Source organism: Anomalospiza imberbis, chromosome 1, assembly GCF_031753505.1.
Source record: "Anomalospiza imberbis isolate Cuckoo-Finch-1a 21T00152 chromosome 1, ASM3175350v1, whole genome shotgun sequence".
Taxonomy (NCBI): Eukaryota; Metazoa; Chordata; class Aves; order Passeriformes; family Viduidae; genus Anomalospiza; species Anomalospiza imberbis.
In genome coordinates this window covers 130,876,525-130,893,709 of record NC_089681.1, presented here as the reverse complement: position 1 = coordinate 130,893,709, position 17,185 = coordinate 130,876,525, and the positions used below count along the sequence as shown (strand labels likewise).

General features: G+C 35.7%; 1 protein-coding gene across 6 annotated transcripts in view; it reads right to left on the bottom strand.

The window, feature by feature from the left end:
• Nucleotides 1-17,185, bottom strand: part of ABCB1 (ATP binding cassette subfamily B member 1) — a 49,737-nt gene that overhangs the window by 22,362 nt on the left and 10,190 nt on the right. For 4 of the 6 annotated variants that reach the window (XM_068211928.1, XM_068211917.1, XM_068211938.1 and 1 more), the window contains 9 exons: nt 13,922-14,084; nt 13,012-13,124; nt 12,207-12,264; nt 10,779-10,926; nt 7,825-7,885; nt 3,933-4,124; nt 3,099-3,270; nt 1,841-1,965; nt 986-1,157 (listed from right to left, as the gene is read on the bottom strand). In XM_068211928.1, coding sequence (XP_068068029.1) covers nt 986-1,157; nt 1,841-1,965; nt 3,099-3,270; nt 3,933-4,124; nt 7,825-7,885; nt 10,779-10,926; nt 12,207-12,264; nt 13,012-13,100 — 1,017 coding nt within the window. In that variant the 5' untranslated portion in view covers nt 13,101-13,124; nt 13,922-14,084. Of the gene's footprint in view, nt 1-985; nt 1,158-1,840; nt 1,966-3,098; nt 3,271-3,932; nt 4,125-7,824; nt 7,886-10,778; nt 10,927-12,206; nt 12,265-13,011; nt 13,125-13,546; nt 13,644-13,921; nt 14,085-17,185 lie in introns of those variants that run through there. The other 2 variants (XM_068211947.1, XM_068211956.1) reach the window with 2 other exon arrangements.

Genomic DNA, 17,185 nt, shown 5'->3' with positions numbered 1-17,185 from the left:
GAGATCATAATAGCCATAGTAGTCAGAGCAAAGTCTGTCACACTCATCCTCTTGAACAGAGGTTATTCACGGATTTTACACATGATAACGCATCATCCATCATCCATGTTCTAAAAACATTGTTAGGTGAACTACAATACAGACAACTTGCAATAGAATTTGCAAATACTTTGAACAGAATAAATTACACATAAGGTCATGAACTTCACTCAGAGGTTCCATATGCCAACCTGTACAAAAGGTTCAAAAGAGCCAAAACACATATCAGAGACATTTTTCACAAACTTCAGTGACTCATAAATGAAACAGGGAGTTTAAAAAATATATAAATGTATACATATGGTCAACTGGCAGGGTTTCATTATGGTTAACAAAATTATTCTTCTTACCCTGTTCACTTCATATTTCATACAAAATTAGAATGATTCCCACATTAAGAGAAGAATTTAAGTTATGACTTAAGTGTTATGGTTTTCTTCCTTCAATTAGATGGTGACGTATTTCCTAGTCACAAGTATATTTTTATCCCCCTCAATTTCTAAAAATACTGAGAAGTGATTCCAACCTCTCATGGTGCAAAATTTAAGCAAAACATTAAGAACATTATCTACTTAGATTACACAACAGCTAAAAAAAAGTATTTGTTTCTGCATCCCAAAAACATATTCAGCCCTCAGAAAGCAAATAGCAACTAGAAAGGGTATTGTACTTCAGTTTTTGAATGAACTGCTTCTATATCTGTCTGATCTTATGAAAATCAGAAAATATATAGGAACAGTTAAAAATCATATATGTTTTAATTGGGTTCATATAGATTTTGAGATCCTATAGAAACAACATGTAGGCTTTTGTGAAGAGAATGTTTTTGTTAAGAAGGGATGCTACTTTGCCAATTTTGGGACATAATTCTCATTACAGTCAAATACACACTTTTAAGGTTTGTTCTTTATTATTTCTCACTGTTATCGAGAACATTAATACTTACTGTAAGAACTTTGCCAATAGTGTAATCATCAGTTAAGATCAAAGTAGTTCCATACCAGAATGCCAGTGCATATGATGCATATATCAGTAAGAAAGCAGCACCCATAGAAATATTAGCTGTAATAGCCTTCCTTATTCCTATCCGTTTAGCATCTTCTAAATTTTTATGGTATCTGGAAGAAAGATAGATGTTCAAAATAGACTCACACTTGTACCATGGCAGACACCACAAAAGCTCTGAGGATGGATTAGAAAAAGAAGCAGTTAGGTATGTAAATATCTAGCCCCAAGACTGTATAAAGGCAAGCCTGCTAGTCAGGCATGGACTCTGTAAGGTAACCCCTGAAAATGCAAGCATTAGTCAAGTTGGTATACAGAAATAAAGGGCATTGCAGGTCAGGGACTAGCATTTAAGCTGCTTCTGCAGATCAGTGAACTTTGATTGTCAACCGCTCTAGATTAAAGGTTAAAACATATCACCAGATCTATATTTTACAGTACAGTGGAGATAAAGATACTGTTCGTTAGCACCTTCTCAACTACTGAGCAATCAGATTAGATTACCAAGGATTTCATCATCTCTTTACAGTACAAGGTCTTCTTTTGTCTAAAGCTCTCAAGGTAAGATATTTGAATTAGTTTGCATACCTTTTAATGCAGAGACAACATATCAACTCTAGAAAAATAACTAATTGTCTTTCAACATGGAGCAAACCTTGTGTCAGCCTCTAACAATCTCTCATTAACTAAAAATGCAGAAAGCACAAGACTTTAGAAAGAAAATATACAAGAAAATCTCAAACCATTTGAAGTGAGTATTTTAAAATCCACGGATGAAAGCAAATATTGCTCTTACCTTTTAATTTCTTTTTCCTGTCCTCCAAAAGCTATTACAGTACGGATTGCTGCCAGAACTTCTTCTGCAACAGCACCTGCTTTTGCATATGCAGCCTGTTCTTTGTCAGTGAAAGCAGAGAGAACCTAATACAGAACCAAGTATTTTGACATATGAAAACCAGGATAAACTCAAGCACACAAAATGGCTTTTATCACAATTAGTATGTTCCAATATGAAGCCTTTTGACTATATTAGGCATGGGTGCAGAATGTCCAATATCTGAATTCCTAAGTATGCGGTGAATTCAACCAAATAATTCCACATTACATGTTGTAAACAACTAAGGCCTGGACTTTCCCTTCTGCTTTCACCCAGTGCAAAAGATAAGAAGAGTACTCATAGTGAGCTGGTGTGGTTCTCCCCAGGCAGACCTCCTTAGCTTATTCTCATCTCTGGCTGCCTTAGCCAGAGGACCCTATAGCTTAGACTGTGAAGAAGTGGCCACAGTCTGTGAAGACTCAGCCAGCTGACGTACATGGCACATACATCTCTAATACTACCTTTTCTGTAAAATACTCACTCAAGACAGTGAAAGCTTTCATGATCTTTGAAATATAAGGGAAATAAAATACCATAAAAATCTGAAGATTTTAAAAATATAAGTCACTCTAGTCCCATGGAAATTTGGACCTTCTCTCATCTAGGTCTGTATAGAATTTCTTATCAAATTTTTTAACAACTATGAAAAAACTCTGTGTCTGAGACAAAGGTTTCTTTCTTATTTATTCTCTTATTTTCCAGGAGGTGCAATTATTTCTTTCAAAAGAAAAAGTACTTATACAGATGTAAGTTAAAGAGTTGCAGGTGTGGATTCGACACATATATCTTGCTCCCTTCTCTGTATGTCCTATATTAGCAGAAACAGCTTCAAATCAAAGAAGTCTGCCCAATCTATAGGAATTATAATATTCAAATTACGTAGAATTATTGAATTGTAGAATGACCTTGGAATGGATCTTAAGGATAGCTAGTTCCAGCTGCTCTGCCACTAGGGACACCTTCCACTAGACCAGGTTGCTCAGACCCCCATCTGACCTGGCCTTGAATGACAGATGAACTCATACACAGTTCATCTAAGAGCTTGTGTGCCTAAGTGTTATCTAAAGCTATAATTGCTCTAAGCAGCACATTCTAATAGTAGGACTTACAGATATGTAGATTTATTTCATTATCTGTCATTCATATAAAACCTGACACTGTACATATGTTAACTTACCTTTGCCCAGAGGGCTGCTGAAAGTCCCAGGACAGGGCTAACTGCTAGTATTACAAGGGTTAATTTCCATCCTCTTATGAGACCAACAATAAATCCTGTCACAAATGTTGTTAGTGATTGAACAAGCAATCCAATCTTGTCACCTATTCCATCATTAATCTTGGAGACATCACTGAAAAACAAATTATATACCGAGAGGAAGAAAAATGCAGAAAGCACAAGGAAGGTTTCCAGTTTTGTTACGTGTGGAAGACAACCTTTATGATTCAATTACTGCTCCCAATAACAGTTTTCTTCAAGATGAAGCATCATGTAGTGTGGCCAAGGAAAATTTCGCATTTCTTGCAAAACCATAATGCTAGAAACCTGCTTTTGTCTGAAAAATTTGAAATTCTTTCTGTAGTGCAAAACTACTCACTTTCTTAATTCCAAAGTTTTGATCAGTTTGATACTTGTGGACTATTTGGAAATAAAAGAGAAATGATTTAATGTAGGCAATGTTATGCAGTTAAAGCTGTTCCCATTGCTGGGCTGAGCCAGCACCTTTTTCAGTCCTCAGCGTGCCCAGAAATGAACTGTTTTCTCTTCATGGGGTAATAACATAGGCTGGACTTTAGTCATCCTCGGAGTCCAAGGGAACTTAACAAAATGCTTTTCTGACATCTTTGTGACAGTCCTGTATCAGAAGTATTAGAAACGCAGTCTCTGAGACTCTCCATGAGGAAATTTAAAAACTTCATTTCACAGTGAAGTAATTTAAAATAAAAATAAAAATTTCTGAGTCCTGCATGTTTAACAAATAAAATAACATTGGGAAAGGTATGGTGTACTTACTCTAGAAGGCGAGTATTAAGTTCTCCCACATCATTTACATCAAACCATCCAATTTCCTGTCTCATAACTGCATGAAAAAATTTTTCTCTAATTTTCTTTATTTGCCGACCTGCTGCTAAGGTCCAGAATGAAGTCTGAATATAAGCAGCAAGAAGAACACCAGCTGCTATTCCAGAATAGTAGTATGCATATCTGTAAGGAAATAAAAAGGCAAGATTCTCTGAAATCAGGTTAAAATTGTTTTAATTACCTTCCTAGTGTGAATTTAGCACAATGCTTACTTTTTCTATTTGACTTGAATTAGGGTTTATATGCTTACACTAAAACTTACACTTCACTGCAAAACTTGCTGAGTTTTCCATGAATAGCATTTAACGTGAGAATTACCTTTTTAAAAATTTACTAGGTATTTTCTCATAAGATTCTTTTAGAACTGTATTTCTGATACAATACCCTTTTCACTTAAATTTGTCATGTCCAAAAAGGGCCTAGCATTTTTAACACACACAGACAGATCAAATCACATATATGTATATTATACACGCATTTAAATCATAAACATGCCTATGTAAATAAATAGATAAATAAATAAGTGCATGGATGCAGTAAATATTTCCTCATTTGAGAATACAGCATTACTATATTTACAGCTAGTGAAAACCAATGCCATTAGATCAAAAATTCTTTGGATCTCTTATTCATAACTGATATTTTATTTTTACATTAATTGAGCCCTGTGCTATGAGCAGGGTGCCAAATCCAAACCAGGAGTATGTGAACTATGACATTTCTCAAACTGGAAGTAAATCTGAGTTACAGCTTTAAACTGTTTAAAAAGAATAAAATCTATTTTGATTTGATGAAGAATTACATCAGAATCAGTTATAATTGAACTTACACCAGAACTGAATAAAAAAAAGTAACTTAATGGATTTCATTTGCAAAACACAATCAAAATCAATGATTAAATATTTATGATGTATATTAACTGCAATTATTATAATAATGTATCTACATAAAAGTAAACCATTAGCAAAAAGCTTTACTCATGACCTTTTTTGAACTCTTGTGACCTTCACTCTTTTACTGATTTTATAGAACTTTAACATGAAACTTGGCAGGAGCAGTTGCAGGAATCTATGTGCAAATGCTCTGCTCTAAGAGAGAATGACTTTACAAATTAAACTTCTCAAATTTTATTCCAATCTCTCTTGTGGCTATAATATCATACAGATCAGTTAAGGACTTCAAAACTTCTCAAATTTTATTCCAATCTCTCTTGTGGCTATAATATCATACAGATCAGTTAAGGACTTCAAAACTATGCTCATTATGAAATTCAGTTAATCAAAACTGTTTAATGAAATCAGGTTAATGCCTAACAGAAAGCTGGTTAGTTGAATATTGACCTCAATCACATTCAGCTCCATCAAAACTCCACAAATGAAGAAAGCCTCTCAAACTAAACCCAAGAACACCGATTCTAAATTCAGCAGTAATTACTTTAGAGAATTACTTTATGATGCTATGTAACTTCAATGAATTGATTTATGCTTGGACTTTGTTTATTGACAAATCATATCCAAAGGGATTCACATCTTTGCCAGATTCCATGCTGATGAAACACATTCTGTAAATTCACTGCTGCAACTTAACAGAGAGTAAATGCATGTTGTGTTGAAAAATAATAGCTCTTTTTCTTTTGAGAAATAGTTGTAGTTTAGGCAAACTGTTTGAGTAGTAAACTCGACTAAGTCCACATGTATAGTTCAGTGCTTGAACACACCTGTGTGAGAACTCTGTCGTTGGAAACAGTTTCAATCATTATTTGACCTGCTGGCAGGCATTCCTAGAGAAACAAGGAGTTGGTGCAAAGAGCTTCGTCACACCAGTGAAAATGCCAACTCAAGGCTCTATCCAGAAACTTTGGAAAAGAACACCTATTCTTGTGCTGCTATTATTACATTTATCAGTAAACAACTTGTTTCTAAAGGGAAACTAGGGCTGCTTTTTATTCTTGCTTGTACTTTCAGAGTTAATTTGTGGTGGCTTGACCCTGGTTGGATTCCAGGTGCCCATTGTGGACACTACCCACTTTCCTTCCTCAACTAGACTTGGAAGAGAAAAATATAATTCGAAGATCGTACGTCAAGATAAGAGCAGGGAGAGATCACTCACCAATTAAATAATGGGCAAAGCAAATTCTACAATTTCATATGTAGCAATTTTTAGCAGTTATTTTTAAAATTCTTTTGGAATAAATACGAGACAGACTTTGAAAATGTTGTGCAGGTAGGCATCAGGTATTTACTAAACACAGAACAGTTATGGTAACTTCAATCATGCACACATTATTTAGTTTGCAATTCTGCCTTCAAATTTGTTTCCAAATCACTGGGAACAAGTATATTCCTCTGAACATTTGTAGACATTACTTACATTCATGCCAGAGACTGACAGAAATATTGCAGGAGCAAGAAAATCTCCTATAAAGCATAATTGCCAATTCCCTCTTGATTCATTCTCATTATATTTAGGTTCTTCATTTCTAAGAAACAGCCTTCTTCTAACTTGTTCATTTATTTTACAGTAAAGAGTTGTTTGGGTATGTTTTAGTTTGGGATTTTTTGGTGCAAATAGTTACAGGTTTTTTAATTGCAAAAATGAACTACTGAAGCCACATAAGTTTACAGTCCACTGTTACCCAAAAGTATAATGCACTTTGATATAAACCAGCAAAAGTTACTACAGAAGATGCCTTATCTCCTCCTTCTCTTCAAAAAAGACAATTGCCTTGAAGAGTACCTCAGACATTTTTCAATATCTAATGAGGAACAGAGTTCAACCTGAAGAAAAGATCCTGAAGTACTACAAGAAACACACAAACTTTAGACATCCTGGATAAACCAAGTGTATGGACAATGGTTAATAAAGCCTTTTAAACAAATCACATCTATTAGCAGCTTATGTTTCTTCTTATTCGATCTTTTTTTTATGGAGTTTTGTAGCAGAAGCACCTACTGGCTATTGTCTTCTGCTGTATCCACCTCTAGAATGCTAGATTTAAGGTAGCATATAATCTAAATCTGTATTTTCTACAGTTTAGATAATGATAGAATTGTTAGGTTGGTAGACACCTTTAAACTACTTGAATCTAACCGTTAACTCAGCACCGCCAAGTCCATCACTAAAACATGTCCCTCAGTCTCACAATCACAAATCTTTTAAATATGTCCAGGGATGGTCACTCAATTGCATCCTTGGACATCCTGTTCCAATGTTTGACAACCCTTTCCACAAAGATATTTTTTCTAACATCCAACCTCCCTGGGCACAGTTTGAGGCCATTTCCTTTTGTCATGTTGCTTATTAGCTGAGAGAAGAGACTGAACCCCATCTTGCTTTAATCTCCTTTCAGGTACTTGTAAAGAGTGATTTAGCTGAACTTGATGCTTTGGCATCAAAGTAGGTACTATCTGACAATTCAATGGTTTTTTTTTTTTTTTTTTGCAAGTGAATCACCATAGCTCAATGTATCAACACATGATAATCCATATAATTTTCTTATCATAACAATTGTCCTTTATAAATTCAGAGGAAGAGAAGAAAGAAGGAAGGCAATGCAGATTTCACTGGGATACAGAGCACCCCTGAAATGTATCAGGATGGGTCGGAGCAAGAGATTACAGAGAAATTGTTGTGAATAACTGGGAATGTTCAAGAATCTTACCAGGGCCTCAAATAATCCCTTGTGCCAATCTTTGGTTGCATATATTATTAAATCATTGCTTTTGTGTTGTTTAAAGTGTGCAAAACATCCTTGGGAGAAGAATGGCTTGACTAGAAATGTATGGCTACATTAAAAAAAGAAGAAATATCAATTTTTAGTTACCTTGTCATATCTTCTTCCAGTTTGTTAAGCATATCTGAAGTGAAATTCAGTGAAGCGTTTCCTTAGAAAGGAAGAGAAGAGTAAATACTTTTAATAGAGCAAGATTTAACAAATTAGTTTTCCTGCATGCTGTTTAGTATATCTGGAGTTGCTACATCTCCCTTTGAATCAAGATGATTTGAAAGAAAGTAGGAAATTTTAATGCACATGAATGAACATTACTAATACAGGGTTGGTCCTTACTCCACTGACTACAAAACTACATCACTGTAATTTGAGATTAAGAAGTCTTCCTGAGCATACACACATAGAAGAACAGAATGTTTTGGGTTGGAAAGGACCTTAAGGGGTCCACCCAGTTCTAAACCCCCTACCATGAACAGGGATACCTTCCACTAGACTGGGATGCTCAGGGCCCCATCCAAGCTGGCCTTGAACACTTCCAGGGATCAGGCATCCATAACATCTGTGGTAAACTTGTTCTGGTCTCTCATCACACTCATAGTTAGGAAATTGTTCCTGATATCTCATCTAAATTGTCCCTTTTTCAGTTAAAAAGCCATTACCCCTCATCCTACAGGTTGTTGTAAAAAGTAGCTCTCCAGCTCTCTTGTAGCCCTATTTCAGGTCCTGAAAGGCTGATATAAGGTCTCCCAGGAATCTTCTCCAGGGTGAACAGCCCCAGGTTTCTCAGCTGGTCCTCATAAGGGAGTTGCTTCAGTCCTCTGATTGTGTTCATGGCCCTCCTTTGGACTTACTCCAACAGGTATCCTTCTTATGGTGGGGGGTCCCAGAGCTGGATACAGCACTCCAGAGAGATGTAGAGAGGGTATAATTACCTCCCTCCATGTGCTGGTCACAATTCTTTTGATGCAGCTCATGATATTACTTCCTGGAGTGCAAGCCTACAGTGCTGGTTCATGTTGAGCTTCTTGTTAACAAACACCTTCAAATAATTCTCCTCAGGGATGCTTTCAAACCATTTTTCTCCCAGCCTGTATTTGAGCTTGGGATTGCCCCAGCCCACATGCAGGACCTTGCACCTGGCCTTGCTGAACTTCATGAGATTCCAGAGACCCACCTCTCCAGCCTGTCAAGTTCCCTCTGGATGCACCCCTCCCCTAGAGCATGTCAACTGCACTGCACAGCTTGGTGTCATTGGCAAACTTGCTGAGGGTGCACTTGATCCCACTGTCCATGTCATTGACAAAGGTGCTGAACAGTGTCAGTCCCAACACTGACCTCTGAAGAGCCCACTCTTCACTGGTCTCCACCTGGAAACTTTGAGGGTGACCCTCCAGCCAATTTCTTATCCACCAAGTGATCCATCCATCAAACTCATGCCTCTCCAATTTAGTGAAAATGATGTTGATTGGGACAGTGTCAAATGCTTTGCAGATAGTCCAGGTAGATGATGTCCAAGCTCTTCCCTACACACCAACTCTGTAACCCGGTTGTAAAATGCCATCAAATTTGTCAGGCATTATTTGCCCTTATAAAAGTAATGTTGGTCATCATCAATCGTCTCCTTATATTCCATGTGCCTTAGCACAGTTTCCAGGAGGATCTGCTTCATGATCTTGCTGAGCACAGAGGTGAGACTGACTGGCATGGTGTTTCCTGAGTCTTCCTTTTTCTCTTTTTAAAAATGAGGGTTGTTTCTGCCTTTTTCAGTCAGTGGGAACTTCATCAGACTGCCATAACATCTCAAATATAATGGACAGGGGCGTAGCAACTTCTTCCACCAGTTCCCTCAGTCCCCACAGATACATCTCATCAGGTCTCATAGACTTGTGCACCTCCAGATGCCTTAGATATTCTCAAATCTGACCGCCTACAGCAGGCGGTTCTTCATTCTCCCAGTCCCTGCCTTTCCCTTCTGTGATTTGGGCAGTGTGCCTGGAACATTTGCCAGTGAAGACTGAGGCAAAAGATCATTGAGTTCCTCAGCCTTTTCTGTATCTCAAGTAACCAGGTCTCCCATTTCCTTCTGGAGAAGGCCCACATTTTCTCTCATATTCCTTTGATCACTGACCTACCTATGGAAGCTTTTCTTGTTGCCCTTGACAACCCTGGCCAGATTTAATTCTATTAGGGCTTTAGCTTTTCTAACCTAATCCCTGGCTGCTTGGACAGGTATTCTGTACTCCTCCCAAGCTCCCTTTCCACCCTCTCAAGGCTCACTTTTTGTATTTGAGTTTGTTGCCTTGTTCATCCATGCAGGCCTCCTGGTGTTTCTGCCTGACTTCTTTGTTGGAATGCATTGTTCTGAACTTGGAGAAGGTCATCCTTGAATATCAACCACCTTTCTTGGGCCTCTCTTCTCTCCAAGGCTTTATCCCATGGTACTCTACCAAGCAGGTCCTTGAAGAAGTCCAGGTCTGCTCAACTGAGGTTCTAGATAGAGAGCTTGCTGTCATCCCTCCTCGCTGCCCTGAAACTCCACCATTTCATGGTCACTGCAGCCCAGGCTGCCCTTCAGGTTCACATTACACACCAGTCCCTCCTTTTTTGCAAGAAAATTGTCCAGCATAGCACCTCTCCTCACTGGCTCCTCTATCATTTGAAGAAGTTATCATCAACACAGTCCAGGAACCTCCTGCATTGCTTATGCCCGCTGGTGTTGCTCCTCCAGCAGTTACTGCAGTGGTTGCAGACCCCCATGAAGACCACACCTTGTGAATGCAAGGCTGCTCCAATCTATCTATAGAGGACCTCATCTGCTCATGTGTCGTCTGCTTGGTCTTCCTGCTCATGCAGCCTATAGGAGACTCCGGCTACAATGTCACCCAAATCATAGTGTATCTCTATTACAATGAACATGAGCTACTCATTTGCATCATAGTATAGCACTGTGGTTTTTGACATCTGTATCTCCTGTCAAGATGCGTGAATCTTCCTGTTTCTTTTTTAAATAGGAGCCATTGTTCTTGTCATAGCAGATATATTCTTACCTGTAAAATTTTTGTCTCCAGATGCAACAAAGCTATCAGTCATATCACCAAAAATTATCATCGCAAAAGGGAGACTGCTTCCATGGGCTACTGCCAGCAGAGTGCCTAGTATCATTAATATTTTATCTGACCAGCTGGAGTATCGAAACTGTGAGTGAGAAGAGAAATTCATTCTAACTGTTGTATTAGAACACAATGCTATATGTACAAAGTCGAGAAAGTAAAGAAAAAGCCATCAACTGTACACCTGCTGTCCCAAACCTACAACTTTATGTCTTTAGAAATATAGTTTAAAAACAGTTTACATGTACAGGAATAAATCCTTTCTATGTAAGAACTTTTATACTATAAACTCTCAAAATCAGAGAGATGGGGCATTTTAATACACTAGTATCTGCACCTGGATAAGAAAGGCCATAGGAAAGCAAGGCATAAAAAAATTATGCTTTTTAAATATGCCATTTAAAGTTCAAATTATTAGACATTTTAATGGCAATTATGAGAACTAAGGCAATAATTGCTTTTACTGTAAACTCATTATTATACAGCCAGAAAAACTATTCCTAATGTACGGTAGATGTCATAGAAAAGTATTGAAATCTTAAATCCTCTTGCAATTGAACTCAATAAAGTTTGAGCTCATCTATTACAAAATCATTGGTTTTATTCTGTACTGTAAAAAGCTAAGTTTTCTCATGTAAATTATAGTTGTATGATGTAATTGTACTAGTGTAAACTGATATAGCAAAGCAAAGGAATTGGGCACTGGCCACCATAATGTACTATATTTTTATGTCTGTAATTTGCAGTGTCATTGCTGTGTATTACACACACTAAAGCTACAAAATATAAAATATTTCAGTATGACTAAAAGAGGACCTAGGATTTAATAAAATAATTAAATAGTAAGAGGTTGTCTTGGAAAAAAATCTGCAGATAATTTTAAAGAATCTGGAACCTTTTAGCATACAATTCTTAATTTTAATTTTCGTCAGTGGCATGGAATTGCCCTTTACTGCTGACTCAGGTGATTGAATAATGACTGATGGGGATAATTAGTGTGCTCAGTACCTGACTGGTAATTTAGAGGACAAGACCAGACTCAGTGCAGATATATGGTCACGCTTCTCACTGCAAACATGGAAATTCCTATCTTTCACAAACAAATATGTGGTATGGGTGTGTTTAAGATGATAATTTACTAAGGGAACACTCCTAACAATACGTATCTGTAAAAGGTAGCTTCTTTAGTATAACTACGTTCACAAAAAGAACTGCTTGATTTCTATACTATAGCCAATATTCTGTAGTATGAACATATCTGGCATATATGCAGGATACTAACATAACTGTAACCATTTTTGTTACACTTTGAAATGTGCCTGTGTGTACATATCTGTACACACATATAGAGAGAATTAACCTTACCAGTGTGAAAGGGCTGACCACCTTAGGTTTTTCCCCTTTCTTCTGCTTCTTTGCCTTGCTAAAAAAAGTGTGGTAGTTTTAGTGAACTTAAAAACAGATCGCATTTTGCAGCAATACTAATTCAACATATTAATGCAGTTCAATTAGATTATAATATTGAAATAATTTTACAGTAAAAATTGTGTAAAATGAACATGATTTATTGAGCATTCTTGAGATGTTTCTATTTAAATCTTCAGCAATTTAAGTAGCATCATCTCCTAACTTCCGTAAATTTAAGTCATGTTTTTCCCAGTTCACCCCTTCAAGGATGAAACAACACCAGTCGGGCTGGTGGCTCCACTCTGGTCAGGGAAGTTGTGAACTAAAGCACTGTATAGATTTCAAAACAAAAGAGAGGAAAACTTTTGTACATAGTGGATAGGGAACAGATTACATGCTCAAGGTATGTAAAATGTTGATTGACTGCTGTACTAAAAATATTAAGATAATTTTTAGCAGATGACATAAATGTGTCCAATATTTCCATTCCAACATAACTTCTGTCATATTTTAGAATTGTTTTTCTAGTCAATACTGTGGACACTTAGTTGTTTAAAGGAAAAAATTAATAGTCCTCTTGCATGAAATGAATGTGCCAATCAATGCTACTCTTACGTTGATACAAAGCTTTCACTTATTAAGTCTTCCTACAGAAATAAGTTAAAATAAGATTTAAAATATGAATTTCAATAAAATATGAACCAAGGTAATGGAATCTAATAAGCTTCAATACATAATGTTTATTATATTTAAGAATACTTACTGTTTGTCTTCAGATTCATGACCCTGGCTGGATGCAGCAATCTCATGACTATTTCCATCTCCAGTATACTTCTCATTTTCAGAATGCATTTTAAATTTATTGAAGATAGTTTCCTATAAAATAATATGTGACTGAGAAATACACAGTCTTAAGCTGAGGACAGTAATCTCAACAATTATTTGTTTGAAAGAAAAATATGGATACTTATTACAATCAGTAAAGTTATTAATATCATACATTGCAAAGTGAATATTTATAATTCACAAGTATAACCATATTGAAAGAAGTCCAGAAGTTTGGAGTGTCCTTACAAACATTTATATTCTGTATTTATCCGTTTGATAACTCCGTCATTCATTTAATTTAATTTGAATGATATAAGAATAATATTTTCTGCAATGCAGCACAGGTATACAAAATAAATGAAAAATTAAATGTGTATTTAAAAGACTAGGCAGTTAATTCAATTTGGTTTAGTTATCTGTGAATTTATAAAATACATCTGATCTAAAATACCTCCAAACTACTGACATACCGTGAAAGGTTGTTCCTGGTTTGTGTCTACGCCTCTGAAAAATTATTCAAACCTGACCAGAATTAATATGGTTAAGGACATGCAGCATGATTGGACTTTGCTCCTCTTATGTAAGACAGACATAACAAATAGCTTTCTCTTGGATTTTTTTCCCACTCCAATAGCTTCGTTTATCTTGGATAGTAAAGTGTATGCACTTTGGACTGTACCTCCCTTTTCCTAAAGGGAATAATACTAGTCCTTGAATGCATACATATTTCATTGTCCCCTGGGAAAACAAGCCTGAATACTTTATTTTTCCACCAGAAAAATTTCCCTGTTATAGGTATTGTTGTTTTAATTATGCTCCTAAAACTGAAAGGAGCTCCTCTTTACCTTATTAGAGATGTTGCTGAACGCTCGGAGTAACTGTTGCACTTAAGGATGAATCCATTCTTGAATACACAGTGAGAATGAAACCAGATAACACCAAAACATTGTTTTAACCTTTTGCTTCCTTTCCCATCTTCTAAGTCTAATGCAGGAGAACATTACCCATCTAGCATGAAAGAAAACAGGATTTTACTATAGTGCATATAGTTCCTCATTTGAGTAACTGCAGAAAAACAAGATGAGTTTCAGACTTGGTTTAGAAGTGTTTTGGAAATAGCTCTGGTCAGCAGAAATGCACTTCACTAGTATTCTGATTTTTGAATGTATGTTTATATTCTAAACTGTTTGAGATGGGCCATTTGTTTTATTGTAGAATATATTGTTTTTATCAATATCTGTAGGCATTATTTCAATGAAAATAACAAATAGTTTAAACAGTTAAATAAATTATTTGCACTTCATAACCCTTATTTCAATGCATGTATTAAAGTAGACATGTTCAAAAATTTTACAGAAGTAAAATTTATGAAAAATTAAATTAAAATACTTGTCCTAGAAGACAAGTAGGTTTATATGAATTTTTCTGTAGGTCTTCTATTATTTTACTTACACAAAATTTACTTAATCTGATAATTACCCAGAGGAAATTATTTTTGTTGTTTTTTGTCATGCATACCTGTAATCTCAAAATGTTAGTGAACCAGTATTTTTATAACATTTTTGAATAAAGATAGTCTTATCAGATTGAGGATTATTTTAGAAAGGGTAGTTTATCATTGCCAGTCAAGCAGAATATAAAGAGTTAATAAATATTTTATGTTTATCAAAAGTCATTATGATATATTTATATAGAACTCCATCCACAGCAGTTACTGGGACTTGTGTGCCTAAATGCTTTCCTGGACTTCATCTTAATGGATTGCTCCAATTATTTCAGTGGGAACAAAAATACCTAAAGTAAGAATCTTTATAGAAAAGTCAATTGATTAAAAAAATAAAAGAAAAGGAATAGTATATGCAGTTCTTTCATAACTGTTTTACCTTAAATAGAAAATAGAGAGAACCACGAGATCTGTTAGAATGTTCTGTTATCTCATTGCAATGTCTCAATGCTATTGCAGTGCAATCATGATAAGAAATGGAAATAGAAATAAAACAAAGAGCAATTTTTACCAGAGTTTCTCTTGCCTGCATACAGTAATACAAAGAAAATGAAAGACATCTGATTTTATCACACTAGGAGATGAATCAACTAAATTGATATTAAAAAGTGGGACAATTGGAGAAGTACAGGATTTTACATCCACTTAATAAAATACAAAATCATGTAACTTCTCTATAGCTTCTGTAGTTTGTTCAGTCACATAGCTCCACAACTGCAGCAAATTTGAAATCAGAGATCATTAAATCTTTCTTCTAATCTCTTATACCTTGTTTAAAATCTATAATTTGGGTGAGAGTATACAATTTCAGCCTTGGAGAGATTAAATCTGTAAAATAAGCCAACAACAGTAGAATATGAGGCATCACCACTGCACATAACCTGAGTTCATAAAAATTGTGTGGGTGAACATAGTAGCTGATTTACAACCAAAATGTACAAAAACCCCTAGAAACAACATAGGTGCCAGTCAGCCCAGTTCAAGGAGAAATACTTTCTCATCCAAAGTCTGGTGACTGGTTTTGCCCTAAATACATTAGCAGGATTTATAAAGCCAGTGTTTGAAAAACACTGTCCTCCCTCAGATCAGTTTTTTGGTTACACCAACAGCTTACCCTCAGCTTTAGCTAATCTTTGATATCATCAAGGGGGAATTTTTAATTCTATAGCCCAAAGACTTGAAGAGTGAAATCTTGTATAGACATTGTCTGTATCAATTAGACATTGACAAGAAGCTAAGTAAGGACGACTTGAAAGCAGTGTCCTGATCATTTAATAGTTCAAGACAAAAGAAAATGTTTTTTTTTTTCAACTTCTATTTACTAGTCACAAAATTTCTTACAGAAGAGGGATTTAAACAGAGATGACCAATCTATGACCTTTGAGCTATTTAAGGCTCATAAACAACTTAAAATTCCTTCTCAACCCAGTTTGTTATACTATGATTAGAAGAAGCAGAGATCTGGTAATATGGGAACTGTTGGACAATTCAAATCCCTTGTTGCAGAAGCAAGTAAAGAATGGCTGATAAGTTTCATCCACCTGGACTGTCTGAAGCTCTGCTACATGTCTATTTCAGCCCTATCCAACAGTGGATCAGGGGGATTTTATGAAGATAATGACAACTGCAGCTCAAAGAGCTACCTTTATTGAATTATGGAGTAAATGTTTTAAGAGGTTTTAGCCAGCTGAAAGTTCACTAAAGTGATTCATGAGGTCAGGTAAGTTGGCCTTGTCTAAAGCAATGCCTATACAAAAGGAAAACTTCTAATTTTACGCTAAAAATTGCAAGTGGTCGTGAGTTTGTTACACCTATTGGCTAACTGCTTCTGTGCTCCATTTCCCCTTACACACATTGTTTAGTTGAAGATAGAACAATACCTCTTGGATATTAAAATTTCTGTGAAGCTCTGCATCAACAAATATATTTTCTATGTGAAAATACTTATATATATTCATAAGGTTTACTCAATCCCCTCTTTATTAAGATAGTAGCCAATTTCCCTTTGCCTAACATAGTTTTATAGTTTCTGCATTATACTCACACATCTTTTTCAGAATTTTAAGCATAAATATTTTTTACGTGTTTGGAGCATGATCATAGGCCCCTTGAAATGTTCTGTCAACATTGATTCTGTAGACTGAAGCACAGTTAATTCCCTTCTCTTATATGTTATAAATGCATGGTTTGAATAATCTCTCTTGGGCGCTCCAGTACAATGAGAGATTGTATTGGCACAATAAACTGAACCTTAAATCATTCTTTGAGCCAGGGCTCTTACAGACCATTCACCAGACTTTTCAGTATAACTCTATGATTTAAGTTGTAGCTTGCATGATCATAACATAATTTTTGGACTGCAGTTAAATTAAGTATATACAGATCATCCTGTACCACTATTAATTATTTCAGACTGTTTCCATGTGTTAAACTATCTAAATTTACTTATTCAACCCCCTTCTTGTGTCAAAATGCCTTAATATTTTATTAACATAGTGATTATGAGATATGAGTTTCTGAAACTGCAGAAAAAGGCATTTGAAAAATAGGGTTCTCAGGTTTTGTGGTGAAGTTTCATCTACTTATGCTTCTAAAAAATAATTTA